Below are 14,434 nucleotides of genomic sequence, written 5' to 3' on the forward strand. Positions count from 1 at the left end.
CCCACCTTTGTGGGTCTGCACAACAGAGCAGGTGTCAGCTTGGGGTACCATTCTGTCTTCCAAGTGAGGGGTCAGGGTCTAACCTCCATGGCTGCCCTGAACGCTGCGACCTTGGCTCTGCTTCTTGCACTCCCTTTGGGCCGGGTGTTCACTAGCCAAGCCCTTGTGAACCTCACTTCTGAGGAGCACTGCCTGGAGCCATTGGCAAGTGTCCTGCAGCATGATGTGGGGTGCGTGTGTTTGTATGTGTGTATGTGTTTGCACACTAACCTTGGCTGGTCCCCAGCTCACCTGCCTGCTTGTCCCAGAAGCAGAGTGTGGATGGGAGAGGCCGGCATCAGTGCCTGTAACTAGCCGGTCTGGAGCCATCCCCAAGCCTCTCTGTTTTCCTTCCCCACCACTCTGTAGACCCTCCTCACTATTTCTGTTCCTGTTCTGTTGCCGTTTCAACTCTTCCTCTTGGACCCTTTCTGTGCTTCCTGAAAGGTACCTGGTCTCTCCTTTCCCCGTGTGGAACCCCTCACTCTCCTCCACTCCTCACATTCCCCCTCAGCAGGCCAACCCAGGACAGTGTTGTATAGTTCTGGGCAGAGATTAGTCACTGTCTCCACCACTCCCTGCTCTCTGAATCCCCTGTTTCCTTCTGCTCTGTGGATGGTGACTTTGGCCGAAGGAGCCTAGCGTGCTCTGCCTGTTCACTGATCACTAGGCTTCTCTGGGGGACACCAGCATCCCCACCCACTGCCCTCTGCAGCCTGCCTTCCCACCCAAGGAGAGACTTCACTCAGGGCTTGGCCTAGTGGAGGACCCCACCCGGCCTCACCCAGCCCTCCTCTTTGTGGCCACTGAGAGTCTCTTAGTCCATTTCCTCCACTGTGGGAGGGCTTCCCAGTCCCTCTCAGCATCCCCAAGGTCTAGGCTAAGAAAGCCGGGGGGCCTGGCTATCTGGGCAGGGGCCTGAGCAGTAAGCAGTGCAGACACAGACAAGGGCTGTCAGGAAACAGGCACTCAAGGTGCCATCTTGCTGAAGCTGCACTTCCTTCCTTCCCTCCTTGGGAAGTTCTGTGTAGACCATGGATGAGCCAGCTTTCAAGGGACATGCTTGTCAGGAGGGAGGGTCACCATCCCCCATGCAGCCCTGACTGTGTGTACTTCCTCCACCCCAGGCTGAGACAGCAGCCAACCGGATCTGCAAGGTGCTAGCTGTCAATCAGGAGAATGAACACCTGATGGAAGATTACGAGAGGCTGGCCAGCGATGTAAGTGCTGCTTTCCCCACCCCCAGTGATATCAGTAGAACTGAAAGATTGGGTCACCTTTGTTACCCTTGGCCAGAGGTCATGTGACATTTGCAGAGTGGAGAGCAGGTATCGCAGTGAGAGTTTCTAGAAAAGGTGGTGAGGTTACAGACTGGCATTCACCCAAGCCAGTATGTGATGTGGCTCTCGGGTTGGTTTCACATGGTTAAGGGTCTAACTGGTCTGTCACCATGCCAGCTGGCTCCTGGGGTCTGGAGCTTGGGTTCCAACGCAGATACTCAAGGACAGAGTTTTCTGAACACTGTATTGCTTTAGAATCATCTGGGAGCTTTTTAAGCATTGATATTCCTACACCCTCCCCATAGAGAGGGCAACTCAGTAGGATAGAGAGAGACCAAAAGCTGATGCAGTGCTGGCCAGAACCATGGTTGTCATGGCAGGTCCTGGGCAACAAGCACTACAGGCACAGGATCTGCCCTCTCATATCATCCCCTTTCCCAAGTGAGGAGACTGAGGCCCAGGGAGGGTCAGGCGCACGTCCACTATCACACGGCCAGCAGGACAGAGAGCTGGCATTCAGACCCAGGTGGCTCCATTTCAGAGCCCGCCCTGGAACATCAATTGGGAACGTGGGTGTTCAGTAAATTTCTCCTGGATTCTGTCCTTTGCTTTTAAAATTTCCATATAAAAAAGTTAAAACAGTTAAGTTCCCCAAGGGCGGTAATGACTGCTCTTCTAGACCAATGAGTGGTTCCCAGACACTGAGATACTGTGGACCAGGAAAATTCTGAAAAGTATTTGACAGCCAACCTATGGTGGCCAACTTTTTATTTTGCCAAGTTAAGGGGATATTTTAAAAAGAAAAGGCTGCCATTTGTTACCACCATTATTTCTAACACCAGGAAAAGGTTAAAAGCTTTATATCTTAGAATCCCAGCCCTTCCCAAGAAAGGGCATTTGGCATCATGCGTGAAGACGTAAACACACAAGAATGCCCTTGTCCATCCTTTTCTCATTTTGCCAGAACTTCTCATTAGGAGCCACTTCTCTGAGCAAATCTAAGATGCATAATAACCGATTTTACTGTCCTGAGATTGTTCTAGAACATAGTTTGTTTGCTTGTTTGTGCCCTGTCCTCCATCAAAGATATGAGTGGCTCATAAAATACATGTCACCTTTTTCAATTCTATATTCTAATTTTTTTACATCCCAGGCCTTGTGCATGGCTCTGGCTGCCCCCAAGAGAGCCAGGCATGCTGCAGATTCTGCCTTTGAGCCCTGACAGTCAATGAACAGGGAGGCAATGAGACCCTCAGATAGTTCTGAGCTCAGTGGCAGTGGCCAAGACACATAGGGGGGTGTGATGGGGGAGACCACCGAGCAGGGGCCCTGATTAGATCTGAGGAAGAGGAAGACCAAGGGCAAAGGCATGAACAGGAAGTAACCAGCGAACAGCACAGTGGTTATGAGGGGCCACATGTTCCCAGAATTCTCTGCCATGGGATCCCATCAGGTTTCATGGAGAAGTCAGGCTGGAGAGCAGGGGTGGCCCTGCCAGTGCTCAGAGGGCCCCATGCAAAGGCCACATGGCTTCTCATGGGCCCACAGCTTCTGGAGTGGATCCGGCGCACCATCCCCTGGCTGGAGGACCGTGTGCCCCAAAAGACCATCCAGGAGATGCAGCAGAAGTTGGAGGACTTCCGTGATTACCGGCGTGTCCACAAGCCCCCCAAGGTACAGGAAAAGTGCCAGTTGGAAATCAACTTCAACACTCTGCAGACCAAGCTGCGCCTCAGCAACCGACCTGCCTTCATGCCCTCCGAGGGCAGGATGGTCTCGGTGAGTGCAGGGCTTGGGGGCAGAGGGAGCCAGGGCCCAGAAGTGCAGATTCACCAGACAGCCCCCAGTCTTACTGTTTGGCCAGTATAGTCTTTCTTAACTAGAGTGCACAGCCTTTTGGGTGCAGAGGTGGGATGGGGGTACATTGACACTTGACCACCACCACAACACCCCTCTCCCCATCACTCTCTAGATTTTTACACCCATCCTCAAACCACACACCACAGTGTGGAATTGTTTAAATTTGTAACCCCAGTCAGCCATGACTCTAGGACCACCACCAAGTGCTTGAGACCCCTTCTCAGTGTGAGACAATATTCCCTAAACAGTCACTTGCTGGTTTTCATTGCCCCATCCATAGCATTCATTCATTTTCTTTTGTTCATTTAATGCAAAAGAACTGATTGTTGGGCCCTGTCAGGGTACACAGATACAGCAAAGCAGAAGGTAGACATGACCCAGCCCATTGCAGCATCCCTCAGGGAAGCATCGCCCTTCTCGGTGCCCCAGCCCCTATGATAGTTCTGCCCTCTCCTGCCCTGCAGGATATCAACAACTGCTGGCAGCACCTGGAGCAGGCCGAGAAGGGCTACGAAGAGTGGCTGTTGAATGAGATACGCAGGCTGGAGCGGCTTGACCACCTTGCAGAGAAGTTCCGGCAGAAGGCCTCCATACATGAGGCCTGGACTGATGGTATGGTCCTCCCAGCTCCCTTGCTCCATTCCTGTCTTTCAGACATACACGCACACACACTCCCTCCCTCCCTCCCTTTCCTGCTGCTTGGGGGCATGCATGTCAGAAATGCTGCTTTGGGTTTATCCAGCCCCAGACAGCAAGAAACAGTTTGGAATCTGGTCCTTTTGCCCATATGCTCTGGTCTCAGAGATTACTTACAGGTGGGCCCCGTCCTGGGTCATCGGAGGGCTGTCACCCAGGAATGCAGCTGAGCCCCATATGTAGGGAAGTGACCCTGTCCCTGTCCACTCTGCCATGTCTTCTGGGGCAGGGGTAGGGGACAGGTTCACCTATCCCTGGCAGCCTGTGTGCAGAGTCTGCCTTCCCTCTCCACACCGTTTGTGACCGAGGACCTCACACTGGATGTATCTGTGTTCCCAAGCATGGTCCTTAAAGGCAAGGCCTAGAGCCACTTCCTGACCCACAAAGAGTGCTCACCTACTGCCAGCCACCCAGAGCCTCCTTCCAAGGGGCCTGGGCCACTGCAAGATGGCTTCTCCCAAAAAGGCAGCGAGGCCTCCTATTTCTCGGCAGCTCCACCACAGCTGCCTGTCCCCTTGGCCCAGGATGTAGAATTCCGTCATGCCCCTGGCCCTCAGTCAGGACCCACACCATGCTTGAGATTCCAGATACCAGGGACCTAAAAGCCTTCAGGAAACAGCCAGTTCCTGGGAAAGCCAAGAGCCATCCACAGGACTCCCACACTCCCACTTCCTTCCCAAGTGTCTCTGCTCTCCGGCTATTACCAAACTCGGGGGTGGGGGGTCACCCACTACCACCACTCTGCCGAGCTGATCTCACACTTTTTTTGCATAGTTCATGGTGGTTTTTCATCCCTACCATCCCCACAGTTCACCATGAGATCCTCACTGAACTTCAGGGGAGCTCTTCCAGTCCCTCTCCCAGCTGTTTGTCAGGCAGCCCCAACACTGACCAGATGCTCAGACCTACCCAGAGGCCCCTTCCCTGCCAGCATGCAAATGCACAACTGCATGATCTGCAGACCTGGCCACACGTCACTGTGTCCCTGGCTACAGCCCAACTAATGCCCTCCTCACATTAGCTCAGGCCAACTGTTCTCCAGCTGCTGCTGCCAGATCAGAGCAATAACCTAACCCTCCTCTGCCAGGGAAAGAATGCAAAAGGAGATGCCAGAAGGTGAGGCAAGCAAGAGGCCTGGGCCTGGGATGCAGGCACCTCCCTCACGCCTCAAAGAAATAGCACCCATGGTTCTACCCCCCCGACCCTGGAGGAGGGGATGTGGGCATTTACTTCATTAATTCATTCATCCCACAAATAGCCTCTTGAGCCCCTTCCCCATGCTCAGTAGTTCCTCAGGTAGGTGAGGTCCCTGCCTGGGAAACTCACAGGCCAGCAGATTTTGGTATTTCTTACATCAGAGGGCTTTGTGCACACAAGTGGATTTTTACAGCACCCGCATCCCACATTTGGACTGAGCTGTTTTCTCCTGTCATTATCCATGTTTTGCATGTCATTCCACAAGCTCTGGGCATCATCCTTCTGGATTTCCCTTCTAGGGCCTCTTGGCCCATGTTACCAGCTCTTTAGTCCCTTACCTGGGGCTCCAGGAAACCCTGGGAAGATGGTCTCCTGATGCCCAGGGGTGTGGGTCTGATGACCTACCTACCAGCATTCTTTCCCTGGGAGTGACGCAGGGGCTGGCCTTCATGTGAAGGAGTTTAGGGAAAGTTGGCATAATCTTGTGCCAGGGTGGATCGACTCGCTCAGTGGTCTCCACACACCCCCGCCCAACTCCTGCCTCCCCACAGGCAGGTGCACAGGCACTTTGGCATCTGGCCTTGTGTCATGAGTCAGCCCGGAGCCCCCAGGCAGGCCTGCCCACTCTCATTCCCAAGACCTGGAGTCCGAAGCCTCTGTACCACCCACGTATGCAAAACAAAAGGACAGACCAGCCTCCTGACCCTTCTCAACATCCCTCACAACCTATAGGGGTGAGCCTCCATGTAGATGCTTCACAGAAGGCCTTTGGGTTATCTGGGGAAAGAAACAAAAATGAACTCCAATTCCCTTTCGTGGCTGCCCCTTGGCCTGCATCCAAGGTGGCCATGGCTGTGGCCCACTCCTCCCAGTCGTCCAGTGCATCCCTTGCCAGCCCTTGCTAAAACTCTGCTGAGGCAGAGAAGTGGTAACCTACTATTTTGGGTTCCCACCCTTGGGAAAAAGCAATTTGGGGAAGGGAATTGCAAGCTTGCCTTTGTGGTTAAGCGTCCTACCCCAGGGCTGGGGCGGCAGGGCCAGTGGAGTCAGTCTCCCAGGCTGCTGCCTACCGCCTGCCAATGCCAGGCTCTGTCCTCGGGGTGACTGAGATTGCCATGGTCCTGGCTCTGTGCCTGCCCTTCTCAAACACCACCTCACTGAGACTTTAGGCACTGGTGTTGGCCCCATTTCACAGATGAGGGAATAGCTGGAAAGACTGCCTGCCATTCCACTACTCTGGTGCCAAGCTGGGGTGGGGGGGGCGTCTCTGAGCTGCCACTCTAGGGGCAGCCCAGGGCAGCCTACCTGAAGCAGTACTCCTTCCCAGGCTGGCATTTTCCACCAGTTCTGCAGTACCTGACTGTGCTTACAGGGCTCACTTAGGCTTCTGTCCTGGGGCATATAATTAGCTAGGCTCCAGGTCTAATAACAGTGTTCCTCCCTTCCTTCAAAGGGCCTGATGACAGGCCCCACCTCACTGCACATGGAAAGTCCTTCAGACAGTGTGTGGCCTGTAGATGTGTGATAAGACACACACACACACCCTGCCAAGGGAACCAGCCTCCAAGTGCCAGGGAGCAAGCAGAGGAGTGGTGGGCTCCAGGAAGAACCCTGACTGTCACACTTCCCCTTCCTCTGCCCTGCCGAGGCATGGGCTGCACCCAGCCTCTTCTCCAGATCACAGCCCTCCACAGATGGTAAAACAGCCCAGTATTACAATCTCCTACCACTCATGGACACTGAGTTTAGAACACGCGTGTTGAATTGGGATATCTGGCTCAGGCCCACCAATACCACAGTGTCTTCCAGCTCCATCCAGGATGTAGTTGGCCTTAGAGATCCCTAGAAAGGTCAAGGAAAAAGGTTCCGAAAGTTTCTAGTTTTCATGGCACCATTCTTAGCTGGATGGGTTGTGGGTCTGCCCATTTCCTCCCCCTGGTTGGACAGGCCTCTGGTGGACTCCTGGTACCCTGTTGTCTAAGTGTGTCTTGCCTTCTGCCCACCCCCAGGGAAGGAAGCCATGCTGAAGCACCGGGACTACGAGACAGCCACCCTCTCAGACATCAAAGCCCTCATCCGCAAGCACGAGGCCTTCGAGAGTGACCTGGCTGCACATCAGGACCGTGTGGAGCAGATCGCAGCTATTGCTCAAGAGCTCAAGTGAGTGCGGGCTCATGGGCCCATCACCTGCTTCCCCTCCAGCACACCTTGCCCAGAGAAGTGGTGGGCTGCAACCGAGGTTCCGCTGCCCCATGCCTGGAGCGGGGGCTCCCAGCCCTCTCCACCCTCGCCCCTCCTTCAGATGCCAGGGCCTTATGGGGTGATGCCTTTGCCCATCTCTCGTCTTAGGAGAAACTTAGTGGAACCTAGATGCTCTGACCCTTGTCTTGATTCTTCAGGCTCTAGAGGTCCCTGGGCTCCTCTTCCCTGCCTGCCACACCAAGGAGATCCCTGGCCTCTGATAGGGTGGGCAGCCCAGCCCCCCACCTCCATCCCTGCTCCCTCCCCAAGGGACTTGGCTGCGCTGAGTGCACAGAGAGCCCATTGTTCTGCACAACTCCTTCCCTCTCCTCCTCAGAATACACTATTGTAAGGCCTTCCAGGCAGCCGGGTTCTTTGCCCTCCCTTCCCTGCCCCAGTCAGATAAACTTGTGCACACAATTAGTACACTGAACCTCCAGAGCCAGTGAATGGGGGCCTTATTCCACCGGTGCAACAGCCAACAGCAGGGAGGACCCAGGGAGCAGGAGGCCCAGGCCATTACTTCATGGAAAATCCATAGGCCCTGGAGGGGCAGTGGGGCTCCCAAAATAACTATCTGTTCAAAAATAGGATCCTTGGCTAGAACTGCCTTTCTACAGACACCCCTACCCTGCCACAGTCATCCCAGAGTTCTGCTTGTTCCTTCTTGGCTGGGGCCAATCATGATGCCCTATGGAACTCCATGCCAGGGAGGGCCAGTTTTTACTCCCTGACTCATTCCCTCCACATTGCCCCGTTTGCTCACCCAGAGGCAGAGGTACCATGGGGCCTTCCTATACTGGAACACAGGGTCCCTGTTGGGGGCACCCCTTGGGGTCCTGCAAGACTCTCTTGGGATAAAACCCCTGCATCTGGCACACCAGGCTGAAGAGCAAGACCACAGACAACAGATTTCCACAGGGATCATGTGGGGTGGGACGTGAGCAGGTTCCTTAGTTGACGGGTGAGCTGCTAAGAAACAGACTTAGAGTAAATCCTAGGCCAACCTACTTCTCCAGCACTGGGAATAGCCATGTGAAACCCATTACCCTGAGCCAGGGAAAGGGGGTCCCTGAAGCAGCTTTCTGGAAAGTAGCCCTGGAGGAGAGAAAGGGAAGGGCTGTTTAGGGTGCTGTTGGTTCCCCCAAAGATGAGTCAGAGGACCAGGAACCGGCCATAGTGAGCCCTGATGGAGAGCCTGGCTGAGTGTTGATTAATGGTGGTGATGGAAACTCCAAGGGCACTCAGTGCTCTACCTGTACCAGTTTACTTTGTCCCCCAGCCTGGCTGACTGATAGCCTTAAATGTTGATGTCTTCTGACACCCGTGCTACAGGGGGAACTGAGGCACAGAGAGGCGAAGGGCCTTGCCCAAGGTCACACAGCCAGAAAGTGGTCAAGGCAAGAAGGGAGCCCAGGCCACCTGGCCCTTGAGCACAGCCTTGCCCCCACTCCCTCTCATGGCCTTGCCTGCTCCCCCCAGCCCCTGTATCTAGGCAGGTGGCACAACCATCCGGTCCCCATGTCCTGTTCCTTTCCAAAGTTGTTCCCTGCTCTCCACCCCTCACCAAGGTTTTGCCTGTACACACTGATTCCCTAGTGCCCTGCTACTAAGAGTATCGAAGTGTCTGGACCAGAGTAGATGGGAATCCTGGGGCTAATGGGGGGGAGTGGATGGCTGAGGGCCAGGAAGGATCATCAACCCAGGGTTTCCCAAACCTAAGCCATTTGATTAGTAATACCTATACCCTAATCAGCTCACTTTTTTCTTAATTATCACTTGCTTAAAATGGGCCTGGGGCATCTGGGGCAGGTGGGTCTGGGCACACCTTTACTGGCCCCTGCGGGTCTCACCACACTCTCACCCACCTGCAGTGAGCTGGATTACTACGACTCCCACAACGTCAACACCCGGTGCCAGAAGATTTGCGACCAGTGGGACGCCCTTGGCTCTCTGACCCACAGTCGCAGGGAAGCCTTAGAGGTGAGGGGGGACAGTGTTACCCTGGAGCCTGATTACCCCACTGGTCTCAATGCCCAGACCCTTGAGCTTCCCCTGACTCACCCAGAGGGGACATTCTCTGACCCCTCAGGGCCCCCATACCCCTCCTCACCATTCACCCCCCTTCTGCTTGCTGACTGACCTCCCTCTTCTGTCCTTGCCCCTCCCCACAACCAGAAAACAGAGAAGCAGCTGGAGACTATTGACCAGCTGCACCTGGAATACGCCAAGCGTGCAGCCCCCTTCAACAACTGGATGGAAAGTGCCATGGAGGACCTCCAGGACATGTTCATCGTCCACACCATTGAGGAGATCGAGGTCTGCCACTACCCATTCTTCTCCTGGAACCTCCAAGAGGCTAGGCAGCCCCTCACCCCTTCTTCTTTCCCAGGGTCTGATCTCAGCCCACGACCAGTTCAAGTCAACACTACCAGATGCTGACAGGGAGCGGGAGGCCATCCTGGCCATCCACAAGGAGGCCCAGAGGATCGCCGAGAGCAATCACATCAAACTGTCAGGCAGCAACCCCTACACCACTGTCACCCCCCAGATCATCAACTCGAAGTGGGAGAAGGTGGGCAGAGCTCTTCAGGGCCAGGGCAGGGGCAGGGCTGGCCAGGTGAGGGGGCCACCACCCTGACTGCTCCTGCTCCATGCCCTTCCCCAGGTGCAGCAGCTGGTGCCCAAGCGGGACCATGCCCTCCTGGAAGAGCAGAGCAAACAGCAGTCCAACGAGCATCTCCGCCGCCAGTTTGCCAGCCAGGCCAACATCGTGGGACCCTGGATCCAAACTAAGATGGAGGTGAGCAGCCATCACCCTAACCCTGCTGAGCTCAAGGCAGAGTTGGAAAAGAGCCCCCGGTAGGCAGGAGGCCAGTGAACAGAAAAGGTTGCCTGCCCCTGGTGGGACATCTCCTGTGCTCCCAGGGCCAGTGGACGTGGAGGCCTAGTGGGTGTGGGTCCCAGCTTTCACCAGCTGGGGGTCCCTGACCTTTGTGGGATTAGGAGAGTAGAGTAGATCAACAATATGAATGGAAATGCAGTGCCACCCAGAGGTCTGCTTGGCTGAGGAGTCAGATAGAGGTAGGTTCGAGTCTTGCCTCTACCTTTGACATGATTGTGAGCTCAGGCACAATTTAACCTTGCTCCTCAGTTTTCCCTAAAATGGGGATGAAGAGTTATTTCATTCGCTGCACAAATGCTGCCATGCACTGCTCAGTGCCAGCCCTACTGCAGGCACTGTGTTATAGCTGTGATCAAGGTGTTCCCAGCTCGGACCCTGGAGGCGTGCTTACAGTGACCCTCGTGGCCTAGCCACGGGAGGGTTGTAATGATGCCAGTTGCCACTTCTGGCCACCTCTTACTAAGTGCTCCCTACCTACCAGGCACACGCTGACCAGTGTGGCCTCAATGAAACTCACTACAGCCTGGGAGGGGTATAGGATGGTCAGCCCCAGTTCAGTGCCAGCTACACAGTGTGGCCACCAAGGGAGCCAAGGCATTGCAGGTGCCTGTGCTCAGGAGCCACAGGCTCTAAAGTCAGCTAGGCCTGGTTCAGATCCTGACTCTGCCTCACAGAGAAGTTGCTCTGTTTGGGCCTTAGTTTTCACATCTGTAGATAGGGCCTGTCATAGGGAGTCCAGGGTGCATTGAGGTTAGGCATGTGTAGCACTTAACACAGAAACTCTCAGTGCAGCTGATTTTACACTGGATGGGGGACTGGAAGGGACCATCATCAAGTCACAGGCCTTCCAGGTCTCTGGACCCTGGGCAAAAGCCCCAGGCTGGAGGCACCGTGGCAGGGAGGCAACCAGCGACAGAGATCTTCTCTGGGGGGCTAGTTGTGGCTGAGGGTCCACCAGCCCCACCCCCAGTGGCACCTGCCTTGTGTGCAGGAAATCGGGCGTATCTCCATTGAGATGAACGGGACCCTGGAGGACCAGCTGAGCCACCTGAAGCAGTATGAGCGCAGCATTGTGGACTACAAGCCGAACCTGGACCTGCTTGAGCAGCAGCACCAGCTCATCCAGGAGGCCCTCATCTTCGACAACAAGCACACCAACTACACCATGGAGGTATGCTGTACCGTCAGGTGCCCCACACCCTGCTTTCCCTGTCCCCAGCACGGGAGAGCCTTGTGCAGTCCAGTAGGAAAGGCGTCTGCTGCTTCCTCTGTCTCCTCTTTTACTCTGAAAAGACTAGATCAAAATATTTACACATTTTAGAAAATCACTGTTTCTCTAACATTGTGCTCCCATCACCATGACGACACATCTCAGGACAAGCTGAGAGAGCTGGGAGGGCAGCACCTACCCCTCTGTAACCCCAGCACTGGGTCCTCGCTTGAGGACACAGATCCACCCAGTGTGTGCCAGTCTGTGCCAGTCCGCAGCCAGGTTACACTGTCAGGGCTGGTTGTCATCACATTGGTAGCTTGAAATCATCCATGATGACAGCATTTACAGCATGCACGTGACAGATGCCACAAAATGGGGGATATTTCTCCCCAGAAAGCCAGTTACATATTGCCCACCATACTTCTGTAAAGTTTTCACATGGACCCTGCCCCTGTATTGGGCCCTGGCCCTTTGCTACATCTGTCACCAGATATATACTAAGGTGACATGAACTTTGCTGGTGGGCAGAGGCAGCAGGTAGGTGCCATGCCTCTGCCCCTGTGTGCAGATGAGGTGCACAAGAGAGTGTGGGCCTGCACTGGCATTTGGGAGAGTTAGAGTGAGCCTCACTCTATGCCACACACACCCCATGTTGGGAGGACCCAGTTCTGAGCCCCCCTCAGCTGCAGCTATGGTGGTCCTAGTACTCCCACCAGCCAGGCCTGCAGTCATGCCCTCCCTACTCCCCCAGCACATCCGAGTGGGCTGGGAGCAGCTGCTCACCACTATCGCCCGCACCATCAATGAGGTTGAGAACCAGATCCTCACCCGAGATGCCAAGGGCATCAGCCAGGAGCAGATGCAGGAGTTCCGGGCATCCTTCAACCACTTTGACAAGGTAAGCAACTCCTTCTGCCCCTTGGCATCTTCCCTCCCTGCTGTCACCATTGTCACTGTCCCATCTTGCCCCCTTCATCTTTGCATCTGTCAGTTCATTCACATCATAGTTGCTCCATACCAGCCACTGCTCACAGGGCTTGACAGGGCCTCAGCAACGGAAGGTGGTGCCCACACACATCACCTCGACCACATCATGAGCACTTCCCTTGGGAATAGAAGGGGGTCCTGAGCCCTGCTTCAGGCTGTGCTTCCTTGCCAACCTGCCCACGAGACCCTGGGACAAAGTTCCAGCACACCCAAGAGTTGAGAACTGGCCATGAATCTAGTTCACACATACACACAGATTTTGTCTGGCAGCCCCTTTGGAAGGGCCTGAGTGCCAGAGTTTGCCCCAGTCCCCACTCATTGCTGGGCCTGATGTGTCATCATCGCCCGTCTTCCACCTGTGGGTAGGAGTGTGCAACCTCCGCCCTGCACCGTCAAGCAGGGACCCTGATGTCTCACACAGGATGGGGTGCAATCCCTTTTCTGCCACCCCAGACCCTGGAGGCAAGGTGTGCTCTCCCCTCCCTCTGAGTCCTGGTACTCGATTCTCAATTCTTTACCACTCAACTCCCCACCCTGCTCTGGCCCCAAGGACGTGGGAGGAGCCTCTGACTGCCCTCCAGGCCACTCACACCCCTCCATCTGCCCCAGCGTCCTTGTCCACATCACCTCTAATTCTGTGTTTCCCTCCTCCATGTGTTCTCCTCCCCCTGCCCTCTGCATGTAACCCTGGCCCCTCTCCCCACCTCTGTGCGGCCTGGTTTCCACACCACCCCTTGCACACCTGCCTTCGGACACCGGCAGGACCACGGCGGGGCGCTGGGGCCAGAGGAATTCAAGGCCTGCCTCATCAGCCTGGGCTACGACGTGGAGAATGACCGGCAGGTACGCGCACCCTGGGCCCCAGCGGACCATGGCATTAACTGCTCTTCTTTCTCTCTCCTTCTGTCTCCCCGCCCTTGCCATTTCACTCCTCTCCGTTGTGTTTGCCATCTTACCGGCTCTCTTGCCTCCTTCCTACCTGTGTCCTTCTGGACCTCTTCCCTTTACCTGGTCTCTTGGGGCCGCCTCGGTCTCCCCTGCTCCTGCCACTGTCCTGTTTCCTTGCTGTGCACATGGGGCTGCCCCTCTTGCCTACTGTGGGCCTGGCCTCTTCTGCTGTCCCTGCGTCCTCGAGCAGAAACAGACAGGCAGCATGGACTCCGATGACTTCAGGGCTCTGCTTATCTCCACAGGATACAGCCTGGTATGCAGCCTCTGCCTCCCTCGCTGCTGTGCCACTCCTCCTCCTCCTCCCCCCCCCTCCTCCTCCTGCTCCCTTCTTCCCCCCTCCTACACCTCCTCTCCCTCCCCCCTCTTCCTCCTTTTCGTGCCACCCCCATCCAGTTTCAAGGTCCTCGGGGACACCCCTCCACCAGATCAGTGCAGCCTCCCTTCTCTCCTCCTCCTGCTGTACCTGCTGGGCTGGGGTCCCTCCGATGACTCCCTGAGCCCCCCACCCCCTTTCTCAGAAGTCTGCAGAGAGCAACTCAGGCCTCCGCTCTCTCCCCTTTTCTTTCTGTTTTCTCTCTTTCTCCCGCCCCTCCTCCAGAGCTAACTTGTGAGCCTAGGGCTGAGGAGCAGCAGACCTGTTTGATCTACACCCCACTCACTCCCCACTTCCCAAAAATGTGGGAGGGGAAGAGGAGAAGGCACTGGTCCCTTGGAGGCAGGCTGACAACCTGGCGTGTGCCCTGGGTTCGGGCCCTGCCCTCCTAGCTGGGTTCTGCTGCTCCAGCCCCGCCATCCTGCCCCACTCTAATGTTGCCTTTCCCCTGCCCCACTCCTGCCTAACAGGGCGATGCTGAGTTCAACCGCATCATGAGTGTGGTTGACCCCAACCACAGCGGCCTTGTGACTTTCCAAGCCTTCATCGACTTCATGTCCAGGGAGACCACCGACACAGACACAGCTGACCAGGTGATCGCCTCCTTCAAGGTCCTGGCTGGGGACAAGGTAAGCCAGACTCCTCTGAGCACCTGGGGCCAACAGGAAGAGGCTCTGCAGGCAGGACTGGGC

The 14,434-nt window shown here is 55.6% G+C and overlaps 1 protein-coding gene across 6 annotated transcripts in view; it reads left to right on the forward strand.

Moving 5' to 3' along the window:
• The window catches only part of ACTN4 (actinin alpha 4), a 68,000-nt gene that overhangs the window by 52,225 nt on the left and 1,341 nt on the right, over positions 1–14,434 (forward strand). For 2 of the 6 annotated variants that reach the window (XM_087826651.1, XM_087826652.1), the window contains exons 9-21: positions 1,167–1,259; positions 2,868–3,098; positions 3,644–3,791; positions 7,082–7,232; positions 9,188–9,296; positions 9,492–9,632; positions 9,706–9,888; positions 9,982–10,116; positions 11,210–11,389; positions 12,183–12,329; positions 13,181–13,261; positions 13,557–13,622; positions 14,213–14,371. In XM_087826651.1, the coding sequence (XP_087682777.1) occupies positions 1,167–1,259; positions 2,868–3,098; positions 3,644–3,791; positions 7,082–7,232; positions 9,188–9,296; positions 9,492–9,632; positions 9,706–9,888; positions 9,982–10,116; positions 11,210–11,389; positions 12,183–12,329; positions 13,181–13,261; positions 13,557–13,622; positions 14,213–14,371 (1,824 nt within the window). The remainder of the gene's footprint in view (positions 1–1,166; positions 1,260–2,867; positions 3,099–3,643; positions 3,792–7,081; positions 7,233–9,187; positions 9,297–9,491; positions 9,633–9,705; positions 9,889–9,981; positions 10,117–11,209; positions 11,390–12,182; positions 12,330–13,180; positions 13,262–13,556; positions 13,623–14,212; positions 14,372–14,434) is intronic. The other 4 variants (XM_087826650.1, XM_016206490.2, XM_016206489.2 and 1 more) reach the window with 2 other exon arrangements.

Source organism: Miniopterus natalensis, chromosome 18 (genome assembly GCF_054644295.1).
Source record: "Miniopterus natalensis isolate mMinNat1 chromosome 18, mMinNat1.hap1, whole genome shotgun sequence".
NCBI lineage: Eukaryota > Metazoa > Chordata > Mammalia > Chiroptera > Miniopteridae > Miniopterus > Miniopterus natalensis.